At 38.4% G+C, this 24,161-nt stretch overlaps 1 protein-coding gene across 1 annotated transcript in view; it reads left to right on the forward strand.

The window, feature by feature from the left end:
- The window catches only part of LOC121319538 (pumilio homolog 3-like), a 97,734-nt gene that overhangs the window by 42,467 nt on the left and 31,106 nt on the right, over window positions 1-24,161 (forward strand). The window contains exons 3-14 of the mRNA XM_041257066.1: window positions 10,063-10,251; window positions 10,402-10,543; window positions 11,416-11,491; window positions 11,752-11,845; window positions 12,075-12,141; window positions 12,731-12,905; window positions 13,003-13,106; window positions 14,447-14,525; window positions 14,646-14,744; window positions 16,767-16,820; window positions 17,216-17,296; window positions 17,518-17,660. Of these exons, the coding sequence (XP_041113000.1) occupies window positions 10,063-10,251; window positions 10,402-10,543; window positions 11,416-11,491; window positions 11,752-11,845; window positions 12,075-12,141; window positions 12,731-12,905; window positions 13,003-13,106; window positions 14,447-14,525; window positions 14,646-14,744; window positions 16,767-16,820; window positions 17,216-17,296; window positions 17,518-17,660 (1,303 nt within the window). The remainder of the gene's footprint in view (window positions 1-10,062; window positions 10,252-10,401; window positions 10,544-11,415; window positions 11,492-11,751; window positions 11,846-12,074; window positions 12,142-12,730; window positions 12,906-13,002; window positions 13,107-14,446; window positions 14,526-14,645; window positions 14,745-16,766; window positions 16,821-17,215; window positions 17,297-17,517; window positions 17,661-24,161) is intronic.

Here is a 24,161-nt window from a genome sequence, read left to right on the forward strand (position 1 = left end):
AAAACACTTTCTTTTTAATATTTATAAACTGATTTAAAGTTTTCTCTCTATGCCTCATCCACTAAACTGCCATTGGAGTCAAAATAAAACATTTTAATCAAAATATTGTGTATTTCCTAGAAAATAGTACCTGCAAAATATTGAATAGACAAAAATCCGGTATGAATCCGTAAAAACCGACATCGCTTAAAAAGCAAAAAAAAAAAAAAAAAACCCTGCAAACCAGAAATGCGGAACACTGGTTTCCTTTGAAGTAGGGAATATTAACCATTACAGAGCAGTGTGACATGGATGCTGCTCCGCCTCCAAGAGCATGCTGACCATGATGCCATTTTTCTTTTCAGCTGTTCCTGAATACTTGAAAGAGCGCTGATATTAAATTTTGCTTTTCCAATTACCTTTTTCACATTTTCAACTTTGCCTTTTAAATGTTGAATTTAAATGGTTTATTTCTAGCCTTTCTTGTGTGTTAGAGTGCTGGTAAACTCTGAGGCTCAAGTGTTGTCCATCGTGAGATCCTTAGCACTCTTTCAGCTGTGCAATATTCTATGTTATAACATGTTAGCTGTGTGCTTCTTTCTTGCTCTTTTTCTTAGAGTAAGGATTGAAAAGAAACCAAACAGCTAATGTTGGCGTGCCTACTTTAGCAGCTTGATGCTGTATTAGTGCTGCTATGAGCACACTTTTGGCTTGTTTTACAATCCGGCTGCTTCCGGTCTCGTATACGTACTGACTGAACAGTTAGCCATGGTTGTCTTACAAAGGGGACTCGCTTGTTAATACACCACTAATGGTAACTGCGACACTGTCTTCCCCGCTCCTGGTACCAATACCTGAACTGAGGTTACCGTTCGGTGCCGAGCGTCGGTACCGAGTGCACTGTGTCAGTAGCCGGTACACAGTACCCGTAGTACTGGTACCGAGTGACTCTGACTACTGTGTACACTATCTGTATACAGTTTGTCTGTTGTTTAATTGACACTGTCTCTTATGTGCCGACACTGTCTGCTGTATGCACTAACACTGTATATTGTACACTGCTGTCTATTGAGGACTGTCACTATGTTCTAAATGCATTGACACTGTCTGCTCTGTGTACGGTCACTGTACTTATTGTGCACACACACTAATTTGTGTGTGCTGATACTCTGTCTGTTGTGTACAATAACACTGTACTGAGTGCACTGACACTGTATACTGTGTGTTCTGACACTGTCCATTTTATCTACACTGACACTGTCTGTTAAGAACATACGAAAGTTTACAAACGAGAGGTCATTTGGCCTATCTTGCTCGTTTTTGGTTGTTAGTAGCTTATTGATCCCAGAATCTCATCAGGCAGCTTCTTGAAGGATCCCAGGGTGTCAGTTTCAACAATAGTGTGTGCACTGATACTACCTACTGTGTGTACTGGCATTATCAACTGTGTGCACTACATTTGTACTGACACTGCTTACTGTTACTACTGTGTGCACTACTACATAGTACAGAGTCTTCGTGTGATTTCTGTGCCCCCTTCCCAAGCATACGCTGGACTGTCTGCTGGCCCATCGTTCCAGGACTCACTCCCTCACGTCCGCTCAGCGCTTGGCATTGCTGTGATCGGTCAGTGAGACTGGACCCTCATCCCTTGGCTCTGTGTCAAGGGAGGGGGGAGCGTCACAGTCGAAGGAATCCAGTCGAGAAGCTATAATCCTCGCCGCCTTCCTCATCTTCTTCCCCTCCAAAATGGAGGAAGAAGAAAGCTCGCCTTTTAAGTTCGGCAGATAGGGAGCATATAAGATCTGGGAGGTGCTGTCACACCAGCAGGTTATTCTTATTGAACAGCTCCACGCGTACTTGCAAAGTGCATGGAGGCTATACTGGCCCCGTTGAGACTCAGTCATTAGGGTCCTCAACTACGTGGATGGCTCATTTGCACAGAGTCTCCAGCACAGGCACACGAACACACAGAGCTCATTACCAGCCACGTACATTGGTTGGGCCTGAAGGTAAATTATGCAAAGAGCCAGTTAATGTCTACCCAGATAGTTACCTATCTAGGGGTGCACCTGGACTCGGGGCTGATGTTGGCCATCCTGTCAGATGACAGAGTGGAGCGGCTTTCCACAGGTTTATGGGCCTGATGGCAGCAGCATCCAACACCCTTCCACTGGGTCTCCTGCATATGCTCCCCCAGTAGGCTTGGTTCAACCACAAACTTGTCAGCCGGTGTTGAGTCACAACCTACTGTTGACAGTGTTTGCACACTCTCTACAGGCACTCTCTTAGTGGAAACAGCCACCCTATCTACACCTAGGCATGGCACTGGGCAGTGTCACCAAGAGGAAGGTCGTCACCATCACCACAGACGTGACCAACTCGAGTTGGAGCGTCGTTTGGAATGGACGAGCAGTGCAAAAGGGGTGACCATGGAAGGGTCGCCACGTAAATATATTAGAGCTGCACAATACCTGTCCTTGCAGAAGTTTTTGGAGCACGTTTGGGGGAGTCACTTGCTTGTTCGTACGGACAACACATCTGTGGTGTCCTCCATCAACCACCAGTGTGGTTTGCGATCACCCAGTCTCCACCGTGTAGACCACTCTGGTATGGGCACAACATAACCTCTCAGTCCGGGCAGCTCACCTGCCTGGGGTGATCTATTGGGCTGCGGGCCTCCCCTCTAGAGGGGTCCCCAGCTGTGCAGCTAGCAACACAATCACTCTGAGGGGTTTCATTTTGCAGCTAGCCCTGGAGCTACAGCAGAAACTTTTGATAAGAGACACGAAAGCCGGCTGGCAAATGCCCCTCAACCTTCAGCCAGCGCTGCACCCACTGGCATACGGAATAAGACAATGTCAGGTGGCTAAATGCAGTACAAAGAGAACTTTTGATTTCTGCGCCCATTGTGAAAAAGCAGTCTGTGGCAAATGCACTGGTACAGTTGAAAAGTGTGTTTTCTGCGTAGATTGTACTTAGAAAGCTGTAATAGAACTCTGAACAGACAGACAGAGCCTCTGAACTCTGTTTCACTCAAAGTGCTTTCATGTTACATACATGATTGTTATATTATTGTTTTATGCTATTTTTAAAGCTATTATTTATGTTTTCTAGTTTTATATGTGCATACAGCTTTCTACACCAGTTTACACAAGTTTTTTGCGTAAAGTTTATTAGTTTTTCATGTTTATGGATATGTGCTCTTTTTGTCAAAATAAGAAAAAAGTTTAATTTTCAATGTAAATAGCATTTCTGCTCTGAATGTTAATGTTTGTTTTTCATTTTCATATCGATGCCATTTTAAAATGGAGCCTCACATTTTGCAGGTGCGGCGGTTATATGCAGTCTGAAATCTTGGTTCTAGTGTTAAAACCCTGTTATTGCTGCATTAAATGTGTAATACATTTTTCTAAGTGTGAAAGTGTCAGTTATGGTTATCAAATGTATTTTTGACAAAAATGTATGTTTTAGTAACCAGTTTTACTAAAAACATAATAGTACTCACTGGAACCGGATCCCTGATATTTGTGTCTGGTTCGTCGGTACCAAGCACTATTTTGTTTGTTGAAATGTGTAATTCAAAGGAGTTGCTTAACCTATTGCTGTCCTTTGTCGGACTAGGTCTGACATCATCAAAAAGACTTCAAGCACAGGTACCTAGTCGTTTTTTCTCCAGAGAAAGCCGAGAAAACCTTTCAATGGCCGAGAGAAGCCAAAAAAAAAGAGGCGGATCTGAGCAATACGCACAGTCCCTTCACCACAGACATAACACAGACACAAACAAACGAGAGCTGCTTCCACATCCGGCGCTCAAACAATATCGTGGACATTTTCCAAGCTTCTTGAGATGTTATAGCAATAAAATAATGACTTGGATTGCATTATTGAAGAGTTTGGTAATAAAACAGGTGATCAGGAGATGATTTATCAGTTTGCACTACTATGAAGAGATAAGTGATAAATGCTGCAAACAAGGGGTGGGGCAGGGCTGGAGATGCAGTACTGAGTGTCCTTTTGATATGCAGTGGCTTTAAACCTGTTTTATTGTGAATAAAATTACTTTTCAACAGCGCATTTAAAATAAACAGCTTGTGTGAAAATAAACTGGACCTGACGTGCATGACAGGCGCTGAATAAATGGACCGCAAAGGGCTAATTAATGCAGAGAATTTGATCATTGCCCCATTTTTGAGTTAATTTGAATATAGAATCAATTGAGGTTGATTAATATTGTCAGTTTGGTAGATTAGATTAGATTACGTCTAAACCAAATTAACATGGTAAAACTAATTTGATAAATTAGTTATTGGACTGTTGAATTCCATTCTGAATAGGAATTGAATTAATTGTTGTGCATTTTGATCTGAAATGTGATTGCTTACAATGAGAAACTAGTATTGAAGATACTAATGCAAAGTAGACACTTTGTGTGATTAGCCATAATTAATATTAGTATATTAGCCATGTATGGTTCAATGGCCTAGTGAGACCGATAGGAGCCGAATGAAGCTGAAAAAAAGGGGCGTATCTGATGCATGCACCACAGAGATAACACGGACATAAACAAAGGAGGTAGCTGCTTCTACATCCAGCGTTCAAAGAATATCATGGACATTTGCAGAGCTTTTTGAGATGTTATAGTAATAAAATAATGACTTGGATCATGTTATTGAGGAGTTTGGTGATAAAACGAGTGATCAGGAGAGGATTTATCAGTATACACGTCTATAAAGAGATATGTGAAAAATACAGCGAACAAGGGGTGGGGCTTGGCTGGAGATGCAATACTGAGTGTACTTTTGCGATTCAGTGCCTTTCAAACAAGCTGAGCTCAAATTTTTGTGTTTCAGGAAGCTTTCTTGCTTGCAATCATTTCCGCTAAGCAGGTGAGTAAAATGCAAACATTTTCAGTATCGAAAGCCTGTTTAATTTTTTCAGAGGCCAGAACATAAGAACATAAGAACATAAGAAAGTTTACAAACGAGAGGAGGCCATTCGGCCCATCTTGCTCGTTTGGTTGTTAGTAGCTTATTGATCCCAAAATCTCATCAAGCAGCTTCTTGAAGGATCCCAGGGTGTCAGCTTCAACAACATTACTGGGGAGTTGATTCCAGACCCTCACAATTCTCTGTGTAAAAAAGTGTCTCCTATTTTCTGTTCTGAATGCCCCTTTTTCTAAACTCCATTTGTGACCCCTGGTCCTTGTTTCTTTTTTCAGGCTGAAAAAGTCCCTTGGGTCGACACTGTCAATACCTTTTAGAATTTTGAATGCTTGAATTAGGTCGCCACGTAGTCTTCTTTGTTCAAGACTGAACAGATTCAATTCTTTTAGCCTGTCTGCATATGACATGCCTTTTAAGCCCGGAATAATTCTGGTCGCTCTTCTTTGCACTCTTTCTAGAGCAGCAATATCTTTTTTATAGCGAGGTGACCAGAACTGCACACAATATTCAAGATGAGGTCTTACAAGTGCATTGTACAGTTTTAACATTACTTCCCTTGATTTAAATTCAACACTTTTCACAATGTATCCGAGCATCTTGTTAGCCTTTTTTATAGCTTCCCCACATTGTCTAGATGAAGACATTTCTGAGTCAACAAAAACTCCTAGGTCTTTTTCATAGATTCCTTCTCCAATTTCAATATCTCCCATATGATATTTATAATGTACATTTTTATTTCCTGCGTGCAGTACCTTACACTTTTCTCTATTAAATGTCATTTGCCATGTGTCTGCCCAGTTCTGAATCTTGTCTAGATCATTTTGAATGACCTTTGCTGCTGCAACAGTGTTTGCCACTCCTCCTACTTTTGTGTCGTCTGCAAATTTAACAAGTTTGCTTACTATACCAGAATCTAAATCATTAATGTAGATTAGGAATAGCAGAGGACCTAATACTGATCCCTGTGGTACACCGCTGGTTACCACACTCCATTCTGAGGTTTTTCCTCTAATCAGTACTTTCTGTTTTCTACATGTTAACCACTCCCTAATCCATGTACATGTGTTTCCTTGAATCCCAACTGCGTTCAGTTTGAGAATTAATCTTTTGTGCGGGACTTTGTCAAAAGCTTTCTGGAAATCTAAATAAACCATGTCATATGCTTTGCAATTATCCATTATCGATGTTGCATCCTCAAGAAAATCAAGCAAGTTAGTTAGACACGATCTCCCTTTCCTAAAACCATGTTGACTGTCTCCCAGGACCCTGTTACCATATGGGTAATTTGCCATTTTGGATCTTATTATTATAGTTTCCATAAGTTTGCATATAATAGAAGTCAGGCTTACTGGTCTGTAGTTACCTGGTTCAGTTTCATTTCCCTTTTTGTGGATCAGTATTACGTTTGCAATTTTCCAGTCTGTCGGTACCACCCCTGTGTCAAGAGACTGCTGCATGATCTTGGTTAGCGGTTTGTAAATTACTTCTTTCATTTCTTTGAGTACTACTGGGAGGATCTCATCCGGCCCAGGGGATTTGTTTATTTTAAGAGCTCCTAGTCCCTTTAACACTTCTGCCTCAGTTATGCTAAAGTTATTTAACACTGGATAGGAACTGGATGACATGTGGGGCATGTTGTCAGTATCTTCCTTTGTAAAAACTTGTGAAAAGTAATCATTTAATATATTTGCTATTTTTTTTTCTTCTTCTACGATTTTGCCATTTGTATCTCTTAAACATTTAATCTCCTCTTTGAATGTTCGCTTGCTGTTGTAATATTGGAAAAACATTTTGGAATTGGTTTTAGCTCCTTTAGCAATGTTCATTTCTATTTCTCTCTTGGCCTTTCTAACTTCCTTTTTGACTTGCATTTGCAGTTCTGTGTACTCTTTCTGTGTACTTTCTTTTTGGTCCTTTTTTAATGCTCCCTAAAGTGTCTTTTTTTGCTGAATATTTTTTTTAATTGATCTATTAAACCATTTTGGCAATTTAGTTTTACATTTAGATTTGTCTACTTTAGGGATGTAATTGTTTTGCGCCTCTAGTACTACATTTTTGAAGAACAACCATCCTTCTTCTGTGGGTGTTTTCTCTATTTTACTCCAATCTACTTCTGTTAGTCTCTGTTTCATACCTTCATAGTTTGCTTTTCTAAAATTGTAAACCTTAGCTTTAGTCTTTACTTTTGAGGATTTAAAAAACACTTCAAATGAGACCATGTTGTGGTCTGAGTTTGCCAGTGGTTCTCTGACCTCTGTTTTAGTTATTCTATCTTCGTTATTTGAAAAGACTAAATCAAGGCATGCCTCCCCTCTAGTCGGTGCCTTGACAAATTGTGTTAGGAAGCAGTCATTTGTCATTTCCACCATTTCAATTTCATCCTTCGTGCTACCCACCGGGTTTTCCCATTTTATTTGGGGGAAGTTGAAATCCCCATTAGTATGGCTTCTCCTTTGCTACACACATTTCTAATGTCATTGTATAACAGATTATTGTGCTCACCGTCTGAATCTGGCGGTCTATAGCATGCTCCTATTATTATGCCTTTTGAATTTTTGTCTGTTATTCTGACCCATATTGATTCGGTTTTATTTTCTTTGTCCAGGTTTAACACCTGGGCTTCAAGACTGTTTCTTATGTATAGCGCTACCCCTCCTCCTCTTCTGTCCTGCCTGTCTTTCCTATACAGTGTATACCCACAAATATTATATTCGTCCCCATCGCTCTCAGACAACCAAGTTTCTGTAACACCTATCACATCATAGTTACTTGTTAGTGCAGTAGCTTCAAGTTCTAGAATTTTGTTTCTGATACTTCTAGCATTTAGATAAATACATTTAATGGTTGTCTTACCTGAGTTGTTGTTCTTGTTTTGATGCGGTCTCCCTTCTGTTTTTTTGTTCATTTCTCCCCCCTTCCTTTCTAGAACGAAGGTTATCCTTTGTACTAACCCGTCTTTTTTGTCGAAAACCATCTCGGCTTTTCATTTAACAACATCGTAAATTGGAGGTTTTCAATTAGAGACATCCTTACAATCTGACCGGGAGCACCAGCTCCATACGCTTTGCCCAGTGCAGGCATTAGCGTATTATGTTGACAGGACTAAAAGCTGGAGGCAGTCAGAACAATTCTTTCTGTTACGGAGCTAAGTTCCGGGGACAGGCTCTTTCCAAACAGCATCTGTCTAAATGGTTGACAAGCACAGTTAAAACTGCTTATGAACTGGCCAGTATGCCTCCCCAAAGAAGCTCAGTGGCCATTCCTCCAGGGGTCAGGTAACTTCATAGGCTTTATTCCAAGGTGCATCTGTCCAGGACATATGCAATGCAGTAGTGTGCCCCCCCCCCAGCTATTGCTGGATACTGATTAACAAGCACAAAGTGGTTTCGGCTTAGCTTTGTAGCTCAGTGATATACTGCCGTGTCCTTGCGACAGCTTGGGTATACCTCACCCATTTGTAATGGTTAACCCTATGCGGTCCATTTATTCAGTGTTTGTCAGGTGCGTCGGGTCCAATTTATTTTCACACGCGCTGTTTAATTTATAATTAATTTTATATCAGAGTACAACAGGTTTAAAAGACACTGAATCGCAAAAGTACACTCAATACTGCATCTCCAGCCAAGCCCCACCCCTTGTTCGCTGTATTTTTCACATACCTCTTTATAGACATGAATACTGATAAATCTTTTACTTGTTATAATCCGTACTTGTTTTATCACCAAACCTCAAGAACGCGATCAAAGTCATTATTTTATTACTATAACATATCAAAAAGGTCTGCAAATGTCTGATATTCTTTGAGCGCTGGATGCAGAAGCAGCTATCTCCTTAGTTTTATGTCCGTGTTATCTCTGTAGTGCATGGGTCACGCTACGCTCCCCCCCCCCCCCCCCCCTCTTCTTTGGCTTCATTCAGCTCCTATCGGTCTCACTAGGCCATTGAAAGGTTTTCTTTGCTTTTTTCTGGTGAAAAAACTACTAGACCTGTGCTTTACATCTTTTTGATGATGTCAGACAGGGTCCAACATTGGACTGGAAAGGGAAAATTGTAATGTTGGACCTGGTTCAACATAGGGCTGCAAAGGTTTAATATTCCCACTTGAAAGGGAATGTTTGGTTATTATCATAACCCTGGTTCCCTGAAATAGGAATATTAACCATTAACTTCAGGGTCACGACATTCATGGTCGCAGTCCTCTAAGGAAAATAACATCGTTGTCAGTGAGCGCGGCTTCTTTATGCTCAGGGGCAGAGCAGCAGCCACGTCACAGTGCTCTGACCAGAGTCGTTGGTATAAAGTTTCAGGTTCGGGTGTCTTAAAGGGGAAACACCCATTTGTAATGGTTAATATTCCTATTTCAGGGAACCAGGCTTATGATAATAGCCTAACGTTATAATGCATAAATGGCCAAGCACCATCGTGGTCCAGTGGTTTAAGTACAGCACTTCTAACCAGAAGGTCACTGGTTCAAATCCCACCACTGCCACTGACTGGCTCACTGTGTAACTCTGAGCAAGTCACTTAACCTCCTTGTGCTTCATCCTGTGGGTGAGATGTTAATTCAGTGTCCTATTGTAAGTGATAATGCACAGTTCACAGCCTACCTCTGTAAAGTGCTTTGTGATGGTCCACTATGAAAGGCGCGATATAAAAATATATATATTATTATTAAAATGATTAAAAGCACACTTTTATAATGTAGTTTTTTATGCTAAAATGAGCCTTTTATTCTCTGCCTTGTCTTACTGTATGTGTTTCCTTTTGTTTTTGTTGCTTTTCTTGCATTTTTTTAATGCATATTTGTCTATTCATGTAAAACGCTTTGAGGCAATTCTTATTGTGAAAGGTGCTAAAAATAAAGATTATTATAATCTCAAAGGTTCTATCTTGGGTAAATAAATACATTTGAAAATTTGAAGAACAAGCAATAAACAAAGCCAGTGGGTAGTGATTGAGAGCTGTCAGAATGTCTGCTCATGACACCACATTGCCGTTTCTGGAGAGTTCTGCCAATTGCTTTACAAATTACAATAATTCATTGTAAACTATTTATTAGCACCAAATTTACTTTGTCAAAAAAAAACAAAAATGTAGTTGCCTGAAGTGTTACTAATTTTGTACCTGATTTACACAGATTCTAAACCTCCAGGGAAGTTCAAAAGCAAAGAAGCAGGAGAAGGAAAATGGAACAGATCCAATACATTTGAGAAAGGGAACAAGAAGTCTGAGAAGATGGGAGAAAAGAGGGGCATGAAGAAGTTTACTGGAAAAAAAAAGTCTGACCAATTTACAAAAAAGAGAAAACAGGAACAGGATGAGGAAGGTAGGTTTATTTATTTTTTTACCAGTATCTCTGTGAGGGGCTGATGAATATGAATGATATGAATCGGTGGCTACAGGTGCTGCAAAAATGAAAGCTGAGGTCTGTTTTGTAAGGCTATATGTTTTAAATTGATTTTTTTTCTTTCTGCAGAAGGTTCAGAAGCAAAGAAGCCAAAGTGGGATGAATTTAAAAAAAACAAGAAGGAACTGAAGCAAAACAGGCAACAGAATGAAAAGAAGAACAATTATTATATCATAAACAGATCTAAGCAGGTCTGGGAAGCTGTCAGGAGGTAAAGTACATTTTACTTGGGGAGGAATTATGGGAATTCTGAGTGCTGCAAAATAGTTAAATACATTTTCAACGTGTATTTTCATTTAAATTTCTGGTACTACACTACAACACCATACATTGACTGCCTTCCTGTGTCATTTCACCTGGAGGATATATGCCTGTCTCTACCTAAACAGTATTCAACTTGTAATAAATAATATATTAGAAAATGTAGCTGTTATCACTTTCAAGCACTCTCATTATGTGAGCATGCCAAGACACATGAAAGCTGTGCTTGAAAATCAGGGTTATTCCACCAAATATTGATTTCTGAACTCTTCTTAAGTTAAAACATTAGTATATAAAAATAAATATGAACTTATTTTCTTTGCATTATTTGAGGTCTGACAACACTGCATCTTTTTTGTTATTTTGACCAGTTGTCATTTTCTGCAAATAAATGCTCTAAATGACAATATTTTTATTTGGAATTTGGGAGAAATGTTGTCAGTAGTTTATAGAATAAAACAAAAATGTTCATTTTACCCAAACACATACCTATATGTAGTAAAACCAGAGAAACTGATAATTTTGCAGTGGTCTCTTTAATTTTTTCCAGAGCTGTATATATACATATATAATTTTTTTTTTTTTTTTTTTACAAGCAACTGAATAAATGTAAGACTGAAAGATTATTTTCATCAAGCACAAGTATAACCAGAGTATAAAAAAAAATAGTTGAATTTTCTTAGACACCTGAAATGTCCATTTTGTAGCATTAAAGACTATTGGCTACAGTATAATTTCGGGTGAATCTTCCTCTGACTGTATTCAGTGATTAAACGATTTGTGCACAGTGACAGCTTTTTACCCTTCAATATTTGAGTGCAGAAAAGACTGCGACAAGGAGAAGAGGTTGAAGCTGATGAGTGAACTACAGGAGCTTATTCGAGGCAAGATTAAAAGTGTAAGTGACATACAGCAGTGGGAAGGTGTTCTGTCTCATGTTTCAGGAAATATTTAAGAAGCAAATTATTAATTAATGTTGCATTTTTTCTTTTAAGTGCAACATTTAATATATTTTAATAGTACTAAATGTTTAAAATTTCTGCTGCCTTTTTTTTGTTTCTTTATGTAATATTTGGCTTGACAGGAGGCTAGTGAAAAAGAGCTTGATAATGAAACTGGGAAACTGTAGATGCTTAAATTTTTTATTTTAACCCACAGATTGCCTTTGCACATGATTCAACCAGAGTGCTCCAGTGTTACATCCAGTTTGGAAATGACAAGCAAAGACAGGAGGTTTTTGAGGAGTTAAAAGGTATTTGAAAGACAAATTTCTTCTCTATTTTCTATATTTTGTAAATTTTTGTGGTGTGTTTTTTTTCTTTTCCTTGTAAGCCAAGTGAAAGTGTGCAAAACAGTAAATTACTTTAAATGTTGGGTTATATATTACACCTTGGCTGTGTTGGATTGGTGAAATGCCTGTTAAACTTGATTTCAAATGGTTAACGTATAATAAACATTCTCCAAAATTTGTTTTTGCACAGAGCATCTGGTTGAACTAAGCAAATCAAAATATGCAAGAAATATTGTTAAGAAATTCTTAATGTATGGGTAAGTAAAACATAGTAATACTTGATTGCTATATATAAATACTTAAAACAAATACACATTTATTATGTTTGTAGGGGTGGGAGTTTTGCATTAAATCTGTAAATTTGATGGGCTCAGCGTTTACTGTGCTAACTCTCAACTTGAATCTTTTATTTTATTAAATGTACCATGAAAATGGTACATTTGTTGCACTGAAAAATGATTGATATAAGACTAGTGGAAGTTACAGAAAACGGTTTTACAAAAGATACATTTTTATGGAATAGCCTAATAGAAATTATGCAGAGCTCAAGACTTTGACAGTGTACTGTGCTAAGTATTGAATATTGACTTGGTGGTGATGTTCTACGTGGATTAGAGTTCTGTTCTGCATGTAATTCATTTTAACTGGCCCCTAAACGCAAACGTTTCTGACTAGCACCAAAACATTACAAAAAAAGTAGTAATCTTGATTTTGGAATTTGTATCATTCGACTAAGGTATTGGCAGGTGTTTCGATTTCTTCACAGTCTAGGCACAGGCTTATGACCAGTACTGTGTTTGTTTTTTTTTTACTTGATTAAACATGTTTTAATACTTTTTGTTTTAGTAACAAACAGCAAGTTTCTGAAGTTATGAACAGTTTCAAAGGGCAGGTGAGAAAAATGCTGCGGCATGCCGAGGCCTCGACAGTAGTTGAGTATGCGTACAATGACAAAGCCATTCTGGAACAGCGACTGATGTTGACAGAGGAGCTCTATGGAAATACATTCCAGCTTTGCAAGGTTTGTGGTCTTATTAAAACAAAGAACACACCACACAAACTATAGTTCGGGATGTGTGAATACATCATAACATTTTATTTTTTATAACTTTTCTTAGTCTGCTATTTGCCCAACACTTGACAAGGTGCTGGAGGCCAACCCTGAAAAGCAAGCAAGCATCATGGAAGAAATGAAACAGATCCTTACTCCAATGTCTCACAAGTAAGCACCAAGAGGCTTGTATTGTTTCTCCAGTTTAGTGCATATGGTTTCAACTTTGTTTCTATGTTAAACTCTCTTAATATGTCAGCAATTGTAGGGGTAGAGTGATGTCTGAGAAACTTGCCGTTTTGACTGAGAGGGTAAATTATCAGTGAGAAACCTTTGGCCACGCATTAACCCTTTTAATATATTTTTGTTGCATTATACAATTTTGAAACAATATTCTAACACAAGTATTTACAATTTACTAAATTTAAACAATACATTTATTGTGGCTCTGCCTGATTTTGAAACCTTTTTGAATCTTTTGATCCTATGCAGCACTGCCAGTTATCATAGATACAGACTGCATGCTTAACTGGTGGCCTGCATAACATTGCCTCATATTACTGCATAAAACACTGGCGTATGCACTGCCTTCAATTGTAACATCTTTAGGGCTACTAATTGTTCCATTCTTGGGAATACCAAATTCCATTTTTCAAAAATGGCCAATTCCATGTGTTCCCACTTCTTATCAACATATTAATAAATATGGCATTTGAACATAAATATAATGTTGGTAGTTAAAATAAGTATTTTATAAATATTACCACAATTTTTTTTTCCCCCCAATCACTCTTGTTGCTGTAATAGTAAAACCACCTGTAGACACTTAAAACCTGTGGCTTTCAGTCTGTTAGGGGTGGTGCAGACTTCCATGAATTGTGGGTGTGCAAGCTCCTCAAGATCCTGTTGCTGTCTCATTTCTTCCAGCTTCATTTCTAGCATACTTACTACTTTATGCAAGTCCTGGATCGCGCGGCACTTCACACACACTTGGTTTAGCTCTGCTGGGTTTTCTTCAATTTCCCACATCATGCAGGTGTCACAGATTGCTGGCTTTTTTTTTTTTTTGAAGTTTGTTTTTTTCTGCAGCCGTCAACCTGCTTTCAAACTGCGTCTAAACTGCTCTACACTTTTCCACGCCTGTATTTCTCCCACGATGTTGCTTCCACTCGCTGTCGCTTATTTATTACATTTGGATACATAAACTGAACCTCCTAACAATTTAGACATTTGACACTGATAAAACTGTTACTCTTATTTTTAGTAATGCAATATTTAGTGTTATGGGTAGACTACAAACCATGCTACCTTTTCTTATTGTATTTTCTATACCATTTAAAAAAGCTACCACAAACCTTTTACTTAAAGCCACTGTAGTTTCTAATTAGATACATTGGTCTGAAATAAATAATTAGAATTTTTAATAAAGGTAAAACAAACAAATCTTATTGGTATTACTAGTCTTGGATGATTTTCAGCTTTTATAAAAAATGTGTTTTATTTATTGACAGGGAGGCCGTTGTAAAACACTCATTGGTACACAAGGTGCTTTTGGACTTCTTCATTCATGCTCCTGCCAAATTAAAAACGGTAAGTATTTTTTCTGCATTTTGTTTCTTTTAGTCTATAGTATATAATAGAAGTAGTAGGAAATGTTATTTTTTTAATTTGTCTGACAATGAAACAATAAAACTTATTTTTATTTTGTAGGAAATGATTGAAGCCATTAGGGAAGCTGTTGTATACATGTTGCACACACACAATGGAGCAAGAGTAGCCATGCACTGTCTTTGGCAAGGAACCCCTAAAGTAAGTTTTGCTTTTTTCTACTGATTTTAAGTGTTATCCACTGTTTTAACAACTGCGTCAGTAAGATGTTGATTGTCTTAATTCTAAATTCGCATTTTCTATGGCAATGTTGCACTGATACTGAGATACAAACTAAGCAATATTGTGAAAAAACAAGACATTGCTGGACATATGTCAGTATTTTTATTATTTCTAGATTTTAGATTAATAGAAGGAACCTGTATTCTTTTACTGGTGCTACAATGCAAAAACATTAGTTATTAATGGTTTATGGCCACTCACATCATATAGTGTCTATATAGTCAACCTTAACCTGTTTTGATTATTTTGAGGCGTGTTGAGGGTGAACATAAAATTTCACAAAAATGACATGTATACATGAAAGTCCCTTGGGCATTTTCCTTCCACTAGCCAACTGCCTAATGGATTACAGTAAAACCTGTCTAATCCAGCACATCCTATTAACCGGCATTCTGTATAATTCTGCAATTATTTTTGGGTCCCGACCAAATCCCTATTAAAATGAATGGTGTGTGATACCCCCTACATCTGGAATTTAGCTATTTGGGAATCCGGCATGCTTTAAGTCTTTTCTGCCTAAAATCAGTGTAAATGTGACTGTATTCCAGCACCTCGTCTTGTGATATTTTTCTTTTCTAAATTTAAAACCTAGTATTAAAAAAGAAAAAAAGACGTTGCACATAGTCACGTCCCACTGCACAACAACAAATAAATGTCTAAATGCCAACACAACAAGCTATCTCTTGAAACAAAATTTGCGCTTATCAGAAAAGTTTACCAAAACCAACACAAAACAAGCTAAGTGAAAAATTCAAAATCGAAAGGCAAACCATTTCTGACTTTCTGAAAAGAAGCATATTTAAAAGGAACACAGAGAAAAACTGAAGGACTTGGATCCTGCATGCTGGTAGTGTGAACAAGTGAATGTCTTTCTATGGGAATAGTTTAAACATGCATGCTAATAGCAGGTAAAGATTTTGTTGAGGGTTTAAAATTTGCTGAAGCATTATTGTGTTTATTATACTGTTTATGTAATAGTACATACATTTAAGACAACCTCAAATTTGACAGCCCAAATTTTCACCCTCAATTTGAGGCAAAAATAAAACATCAAATAGGGATGCATTTACAAAAAGGAATGCTCAATGAAATGCTACAAACTCATCTATTAGCCATATTGGTAAAGCATATTGTATATTGCTAAATTAATTTGCCTGTAACAACAACAAATCTCTCCTAGCCATCATCCTCAGAGTTGAAGGAGTCTTTTATTACTTGACATCTCCCAGACAATGACTCCCACTTGTTTGAAAATGGCTATCTGTATGTCATGGATGATTAGGGTTTGGGAAGTCATGTCTTTTGTTTTGACTTCTCAGAGTCAGCGTGCACTCAGGCAGTCACGTCTTGTTTTGTTTTTTCTCGGAGAGTCAGTGTGCACTCGGATAGTCATAAGAACATAAGAAAGGTTACAAACGAGAGGAGGCCATTCGGCCCATCTTGCTTGTTTGGTTGTTAGTAGCTTATTGATCCCAGAATCTCATCAAGCAGCTTCTTGAAGGATCCCAGGGTGTCAGCTTCAACAACATTACTGGGGAGTTGATTTTTCTTTTGTTGCTGATTTTTTAACACGCATCACTATACTTGAATTTAAGACGCAGGCCAATTTTTATGAGAAAAAATGGTTTAAAAAGTGTGTCTTAAATTTAAAGGAATACAGTACTTTTTGTCATTTTACTTTTTTTTGGTACAGTATTAGATTTTTGACAGTACCTCCTTAATCCAGCACACTGTCTAATCCGGCACAATTTTCTGATCCCAAGCAATGCCAGATTGGACAGGTTTTACTGTATTATGTCACTTAGTAGTGATTGAATAAAAATAAACACCATAAATAATAACTAATTTAAATAATCCTAGCAATTTTAAATTCAACCTGTTTACATGTTAACAATTAAGTGAAGTATACATTTTACATTTTTTCATTTTAATACCCATCAGGACAGGAAAGTTATTGTAAAAACAATGAAGACCTACATCGAAAAGATTGCCATTGTAAGTTGTTTATTTGTTATTTAAACTACATAAATATGATTCATAGTTTCTACATTTTATTTGTTTTCAGATAGTATTAGAAACTAGTTTTAAATCTTTGCTAAATGTTTCAAAGAAATCTCTGTGTTATTGTCTTCATGCAAAGTGTGAAAACATGCTGTAGAAATGTTTGTAAAGCAATTACACTAGTTTTTATTGTTGAAGTCCATCAATTGTCTCTTAATTGATACACACCAATACAAAAGTAACTGACCCAAAACTCTGTGGTTATCTGAAATTTGACTTTCATAGAATGGTCAATTTAGTTTTTTTATACAAATTGATGAAGTTCTTTTTTTTTTTTTTTCATCTCCTGGATGTTGATTACCTTATTGACTTTTTCATTGTCACTACAGGGGGAGTTTTCTCACTTGGTCCTCCTGGCAGCATTCGATTGCATTGATGATACAAAGCTTGTAAAGCAATTGATCATTTCAGTAAGTATCCCATTGGATTGCATTTAAATACTGTAAATTTACAAATGCTGTAGCAGCAGTACAGTAATAGATGCTTAGTGTATTGTGGCTGAGCTGTGGTTATTCCTAAAGAAAGTTGGAGAGAAATAGAATGACTTCTGAATGAATGTTTCTGTCACAGTTCTACTTTTGTCTGCTAGGCAGTGTGAAAATAATGCATAGCTTATTTTCTATGTTTCTAGGAGATCATCAGTTCCCTACCTATTATCCTAAACAATAAATACGGGAAGAAGGTGCTGCTGTATTTACTGAGTCCCAGAGATCCTGCACATTTCCTACCAGAGATAATCAAAGTCTTACAACAGGGAGATGGAAATGCTTACAGGTAAGCAATAGGACTAAGTTACTGCATGCCATCAGTATGCATGCTCGAGTCCAGGCGAACGCACCGGAATGGTGTTCCTGCACTTTTTTTTGGTAGCCGGAAAATAGAGTTCCGCCACGTCGTCTTTGTTTTTTTTTTTTTTTTTTTGGGGGGAACCTTTTTTCAAAATAAATCGAAATATTTTCCAGCAAACTATGTTGGAATTTGACCATGCATGTGAAAATGTGTCAAAGAATATCGCCATCGCCTCGTTCTGGACGTCGAGACAGCAAACTTGCGCTGTCTGAGTGTGGTCACAGACTTGCGCCAATATCTCTGCGTGCCAATTGGAAAAGACAGTAACGGTGGGTGGGCAATAACAATCAATCTGTTCATGTTTATTTGTTCAATCTGTCTGTTCAACTCCACCAAACTTTCATTCACCACTACACCACTGATAGTAATGTCTGGTAAAAAGCGTAATGGGATACTGTCCTACTTTTCTGTTGTTAATAAGAAGCCTAAAAACAACTAACAGGTAAGTTCAATTTCCATATTTCCACATGTGTACAGTACTGTATTTATTAACAATAAATACATAAAAAGCAGCAGGGGTGTAACTGTTACAGTATGTACACTTTAGTGCTGTATGGTATGTGCAGTTACATAATTCATGAAGACCATTTATTTTTAGTTAATATATGTTTGAAGCATTAGTCTTACCATGTACCATATTGTACCAGTCTTGGTTAACGCAGGCATGCGCATCACACAGGGCAAGGCAATCCACACACAGGCAGAGGGCGGGCGCGAATCTGGGACCTCTCTCACTAAAGCATAACGCGATACTGCTGAACAAAAGCCCTTAATTCAACTTTTTTTTTCATCCCTGTGACTTCACACATTTCCCCCTTCCTCCGTGATTGTGAAGAAAATTTACTGTGACTGCACAGTGATTTTCAGTACAAATTTTCGTGACCAAATACCAGCCTTAATTATCAGTTATTAAAATAGGAATCACAAATCAAGCAAAAAATGTCACACTCTTCCATCGAGAGGAATTTGCCACAGAATGGTCATTCATTAAAAAAGCTGAGTGTATCAATCTCGCATCTACTGTGAACACTGCCGGACAGACTCCTCTGTGAAACATGGTGGGCGTCATGACTGTATTGCTCACATGAAGACACACCAGCAATAATCAAAACCTGACACTCCCCATTACTGTTCAAATGAGTTTTGAGGTTTAACTCGCTTTAAATAATTAATTAATTATTGGATACAACACAGCCTTTTGTGTTTTGATAAATCTTTCTTGAGGTGTTGTTATTTTGATATTTGTTGCCTAAGAACTTTTTCATTTTTAGGGGCTAGCATTTACACACTTTTGTTATGTTATGTCATTTCGCCGTCGTCGCTTCGTGACGGTTGGCTGCATGAAAGGGTCAGCCGTCCAACTCCCTCTGTCTCGCGTGGCATGCAGCACATTAGCTCCCGACAATCCAGTCCACGTCCTGATGTTGTCAAACCAGCATATTCTTGGTCTTCCGTGCCCTCTGACCCCTTCTACAAGACCTGTCATCACACTGCCTTCAGTTGTGTCGTGTGGTTGTCTTATCGGATGCCCGAAGTATCTCAACTTGCGAGATTTAACGTGGCTTAACAGCTCACTTTGTGTACTAGCCAGCTTGTAAACTTGCTCATTGGTCATCAACTTCGTCCATGAAATTTTCATCTTTCTGATGCTTTTTTTTTCGAAGGCCTGAATGCTTCTCTCTTCTTTTTTCATCGTCCAAGCCTTACAACCATATGTCACTACTGGCCAGACCAAGGTTTTTATCAAGCGCAGCTTGATGGTAGTGCTGATTGATTTTTTTTTTCCACATTCTTGACAATTTAGCCATCGCCGCCAAACCCATTGCCAGCCTCGATTTCACCTCACCCGCACAGTCAGCATCCTTCGTTAATCTGCTCCCTAAATACACGAAAGAATCCACCTGTGGCTCTAGCTTTCCGCCATCCACTGTGATCCCAAGTACTTCGTCAGTGTTTGTCATCACTTTCGTTTTTGCTGCGTTGATTAGCATATTGTACTCCTTTGCAGCTGATTCTACACGGTACAGCAGTACTTGTAGTTCTTCTGGTGACGTGGCTAATAATACAATGTCATCAGCGTACCGGAGATTACTGATGGTCTTCCCACCAATCCTGAATTCTCCGATAAAACCTTGTAGTGCTTTCCGCATCACCTGTTCTGCCAAGATGTTGAACAGACATGGAGAGAGGTTGGACCTTGCCGGACCCCTTTTTTGATTCGGAACTAAGCTGACTCGAGATTGGCTGTTCTCACAATAGCACTCTGTTGCCTATACAGATTCAGAAGCAGAACTCAGAAATGATCATTTCCAACAGCAATATCAACTCAAAGTGACCAACAGGTTTGAAGAACTGGAAAGAGCCGATGAACCACACACTCCAGATGAACTGTGGCAGCAACCGAAAGACGTCATATTGAATGCTGCTAAGGAGACTTTACAGAAGAACTGCAGCAAGCACAAGAACTGGATCTTCAGCGACACTTTCGACCTGATAAGAAAAAAGCTTGAAGCAAAAGCAAAGTCCTCTGATGAATATAGAAAACTTCAAAGTAAAGTGCAAAAGATGCTCCGAAAGGACAAGCAAGCAGAGTTGGACACACTGTGCAGCGAGATGGAAGAGAATGCAAAGAAAGTCAACAGCAGACCTGTCTTCCAAACATCAAAGAAGCTCACCAAACCGTTCCAGCCTAGTACTATAACCATCAAAGACACCACCGGCAAGAAACTCGTCGAACCAGAGAAAGTGAGTCAAAGATGGAAGGAATATTGCAAGGAACTATACGACGATGATGAGGGGACCATTCAGATTGATGTTCAAGAAAAAGAGCCATCTCCGCTGAAGGAAGAGATCAGGCGTGCCGTACTAAAATCAGCTAAGGGAAAGGCGCCAGATCCAGATGGCATAACCGTCGAACTGTTCAGGTTTGGTGGGGAGATGACGTTGACAAGCTGCATGAGACCTGCGTGAAGGTATGGGAGACTGGGATATGGCCGGACGAGTGGACACAATCAGTCTTCATTCCACTTCCTAAGAAGGGCGATTTACTCCAATGCAACAAGTACAGGACTATTGCATTTGTTTCACAAGCTAGCAAGATTTTGTTATGCTGATGTGTTTATAATGTGGATCTGCATGGGCCACGCAAAACTGTTTGCAAATTAAACAGGTGACACTGTTCTTAATGGAAAGCACTTTGGAGATTATACACAACACAACCTAATTTTGTGATTTAAAAATTTAACTGGCTTTCAACTGAAATGTGTTGGTTCAGTGAGACCTTAAAGGAAAATTATTCGGAAACCACTGTATTCGTCCCATTCCTAATACACTACCGGTCAAAAGTTTTAGAACACCTCCATTTTTCCAGTTTTTATTGAAATTTATGCAGTTTAATGTCTCCGTGTACTCTGAAATTAAAGCATAGAACAAATAAACAATTGGATATAAAAAAGAAATCATGGAATCGTTTTGTTTAGCAAAATTTAATCTACATTTTTGACTCAAAGTAGCCACCTTTTGCAGATATAACAGCCGAACACACTGTTGGCATTCTTTCTACAATGGAAATCAAATATTGTTCAGAAATTTCTTCCCAACACTGGTGCAGAAGTTCCCACAAATATGTTGCACTTGTAGGTTGCTTTGCTTTCACCCTTCTGTCCAGTTCATCCCAAACCAGCTCGATGGGGTTTAAGTCTGGAGACTGTGCTGGCCATTCCATGATTTGAAGCCTACCGTCTTGTTCTTTTCTTCTAAGGTAGTTCTGACATAGGCTGGAGGTATGTTTTGGGTTATTATCTTGCTGTAGGAGGAACCCCAGACCAACTAGGCATATACCAGAGGGTATTGCATGGCACTGCAAAATGCTGTGGTAGCCGTTTTGGTTCAGGGTGCCACTCGCTCTGTGCAAGTCGCCGACTCTGGATCCAGCAAAAGAGCCCCAGACCATCACGCTTCCTCCTCCATGTTTGACAGTTGGTGTCACACACCGAGGTACCATCCTTTCACCTACTCGACGGCGTACAAAAACCCTGCGTGATGAACCGAAGATTAGACCTTCTTCCAGTCTTCAGTAGTCCACTGGCGGTGCTTCATGGCCCAGGCAAGCCTCTTTTTCTTATTTTGCCATCTTAACAATGGCTTTCTTACTGAAACTCGACCTGTCAAACCTGAGGCTCGAAGTCTTCTCTTCGAAGTTGAAACTGAGACTTGCTTACTTCGACCAGTGTTAAGCTTTGCTTGAAGCTGTTGTCCGGTGAGCCGCATATTACGCAAGCTGTTGACTCTCAGAAACTTGTCTTCTGATTCTGTTGTGGCTTTGGGTCTGCCAGACCTCTTCATGTCAGAGTTTCCTCCAGTTTCCAAGTGCCTTTTGATGGTGTAGGAAACTACTCACTGACACCTTGGCTTTCTTTGCAATTTCTCTAAAGGAAAGGAAAGACGAGATGTACGGTTTAGTGTGGGGAATTTGGTCTCTCGCCACACAAAGTGCTAGATATGTATCTCTAGCATCTGAATTACAGTAAACCTGGCCAGGTACAAATGAAATAATAATAATAAAAAAAAACTATAAAGATTAAACTTAATAGGTCTAGTTTTATAGTGGTATGTAAGGGATGACGTTTTGGTGTGATTTCCCCTTAAGAGCAGCCTTGAAAAGGCTGCTACATGTCTCTCACAGGAGCTTCCTGTTTCCTTGTTTGGCAGCATGTTCGATTGCAGACTGATGGAAAAAGCTCACAACCAAGTGCTTTTAGGTTTGCAGTGTCTAGAGTTTGTTGTTTTTGTCAGTGTTGAAGTAAAAATAGCGTTTTAAGTTATGTTTTAAATCGACTGTTGTAAGCACTTTATAGAAAATGTTAAACTAGCAAAACAAACTAGTGCTGCTGCAAACGTGCTTATACACAAGGCAATTGGGACTGAACACTGGAATTGAACTGTAGATATCAGCTGGGATTATTCCTCATCAACTGGACTTATCTCATTGTTCTTGGAGTTTTCTGGATAACTTCATTTCTTTGCCACTATGGATCGGGTGAGATCGAACTATTTACTTTTTGGGGAGCTCGTGTTTATTTTGGTTTTTTTTTTTTTTTTTAATTTATTTTTTTATTGTTTGTTCAAAGGCATTGGGACCATGAAGCTTATGTTTCAGTTACATTATTTTCTTTTTTACTTTGAGGATGGTTGTTTATTGTTTTTTTATGATAAAAATATATTGACTTTTTATTTACTTACTGGTGTATATTAAACAATGTATTCCTTACAAATTGTGACTGGGAACAATGTAATAGCAGTTTAAATAAGGGTGGATGTTTGCTTACTCGCTGCATCTTTAACATTACGGTTCTTTGTGAGAGTTTACTTGGTATTATACTGTCTGCTATCAGTTTGTAATAGTATATTGCTGTGCTGCATACTGTTTATGTGCTTTAACATTACCGAAATATTTGAATACAAGATTCATTTTTTTTATCATTTTGCCATGTACAATGAAGTCCTTATTTACCAGGAACCCCTTTGATCTTTTTCGCTGTCTTACTGTCTTGCCAACATTGGAGATAAAAATTGCTTCATGTAGACGGTTTGTTATACAGACCGACATACCACTTCCTTCATGAGCTAAACTAAATCTGCAGCAGCTTCCCTTTTCAGTGGGTGGTTGCAGTCTGCCACAAAACACTGCAATACATGGCTTACTAGCTTTAATTTGTATTCAATTAAAGTACGACTACGTGCTGTAGAAATCACATGAACGTTTATGTAGTACCCTGGACAAGGGTAAACATTTACGTAGATTGTATACACTTTATTTAGACTTTCGATGTAATACTGTTGTAGCTCATTTTAACCAGAATGTGTCACCACAAGAGGCATTCAGATCGATGAGCCAACTATACAGCTGGTGAGTGCGTAGGAGTAAAAAGATTCAAACTGAAAGAGAGTTAACCCATTCATTAATTCTGTACATTTTTTATACTGCGTATCTATGTTTGCACCATGCCTTTTAGCACCCTAAAGGCCTGGACACACAGGCGCTTTGCACACAGTAGACAGTACTGTATATAAGCTTGAATATAAATTTCCATTTGATTTGAACAACTTCTGAATTGATAGTTAGTCTTCTAAAATAAAGAACCTTTGTCTTTAGTCATCCATAGTACTGTGCCTGTTTAAACATAGATAGATAATCACAGTATGTGTTGTTTACCCGTGTTTGTACGTGCGTGTTTGTTTGTGTGTGTGGGTGTACCTTTTATCTGATGCATTTTGTGATTATGCAGCAAAAGCTCTGACTGGTGCATCTTGTAGTTCATGTAGTGATTTCTTTGCATTTATAAAGAATCAGCAAAACAATGCACATAAAAATAAAATGATCAACAGTCATATTCATTAATTGTGCAATGCGAATATCGTTTCCTG

The sequence above is a fragment of the Polyodon spathula genome, chromosome 1 (assembly GCF_017654505.1).
Source record: "Polyodon spathula isolate WHYD16114869_AA chromosome 1, ASM1765450v1, whole genome shotgun sequence".
NCBI classification, from domain to species: domain Eukaryota; kingdom Metazoa; phylum Chordata; class Actinopteri; order Acipenseriformes; family Polyodontidae; genus Polyodon; species Polyodon spathula.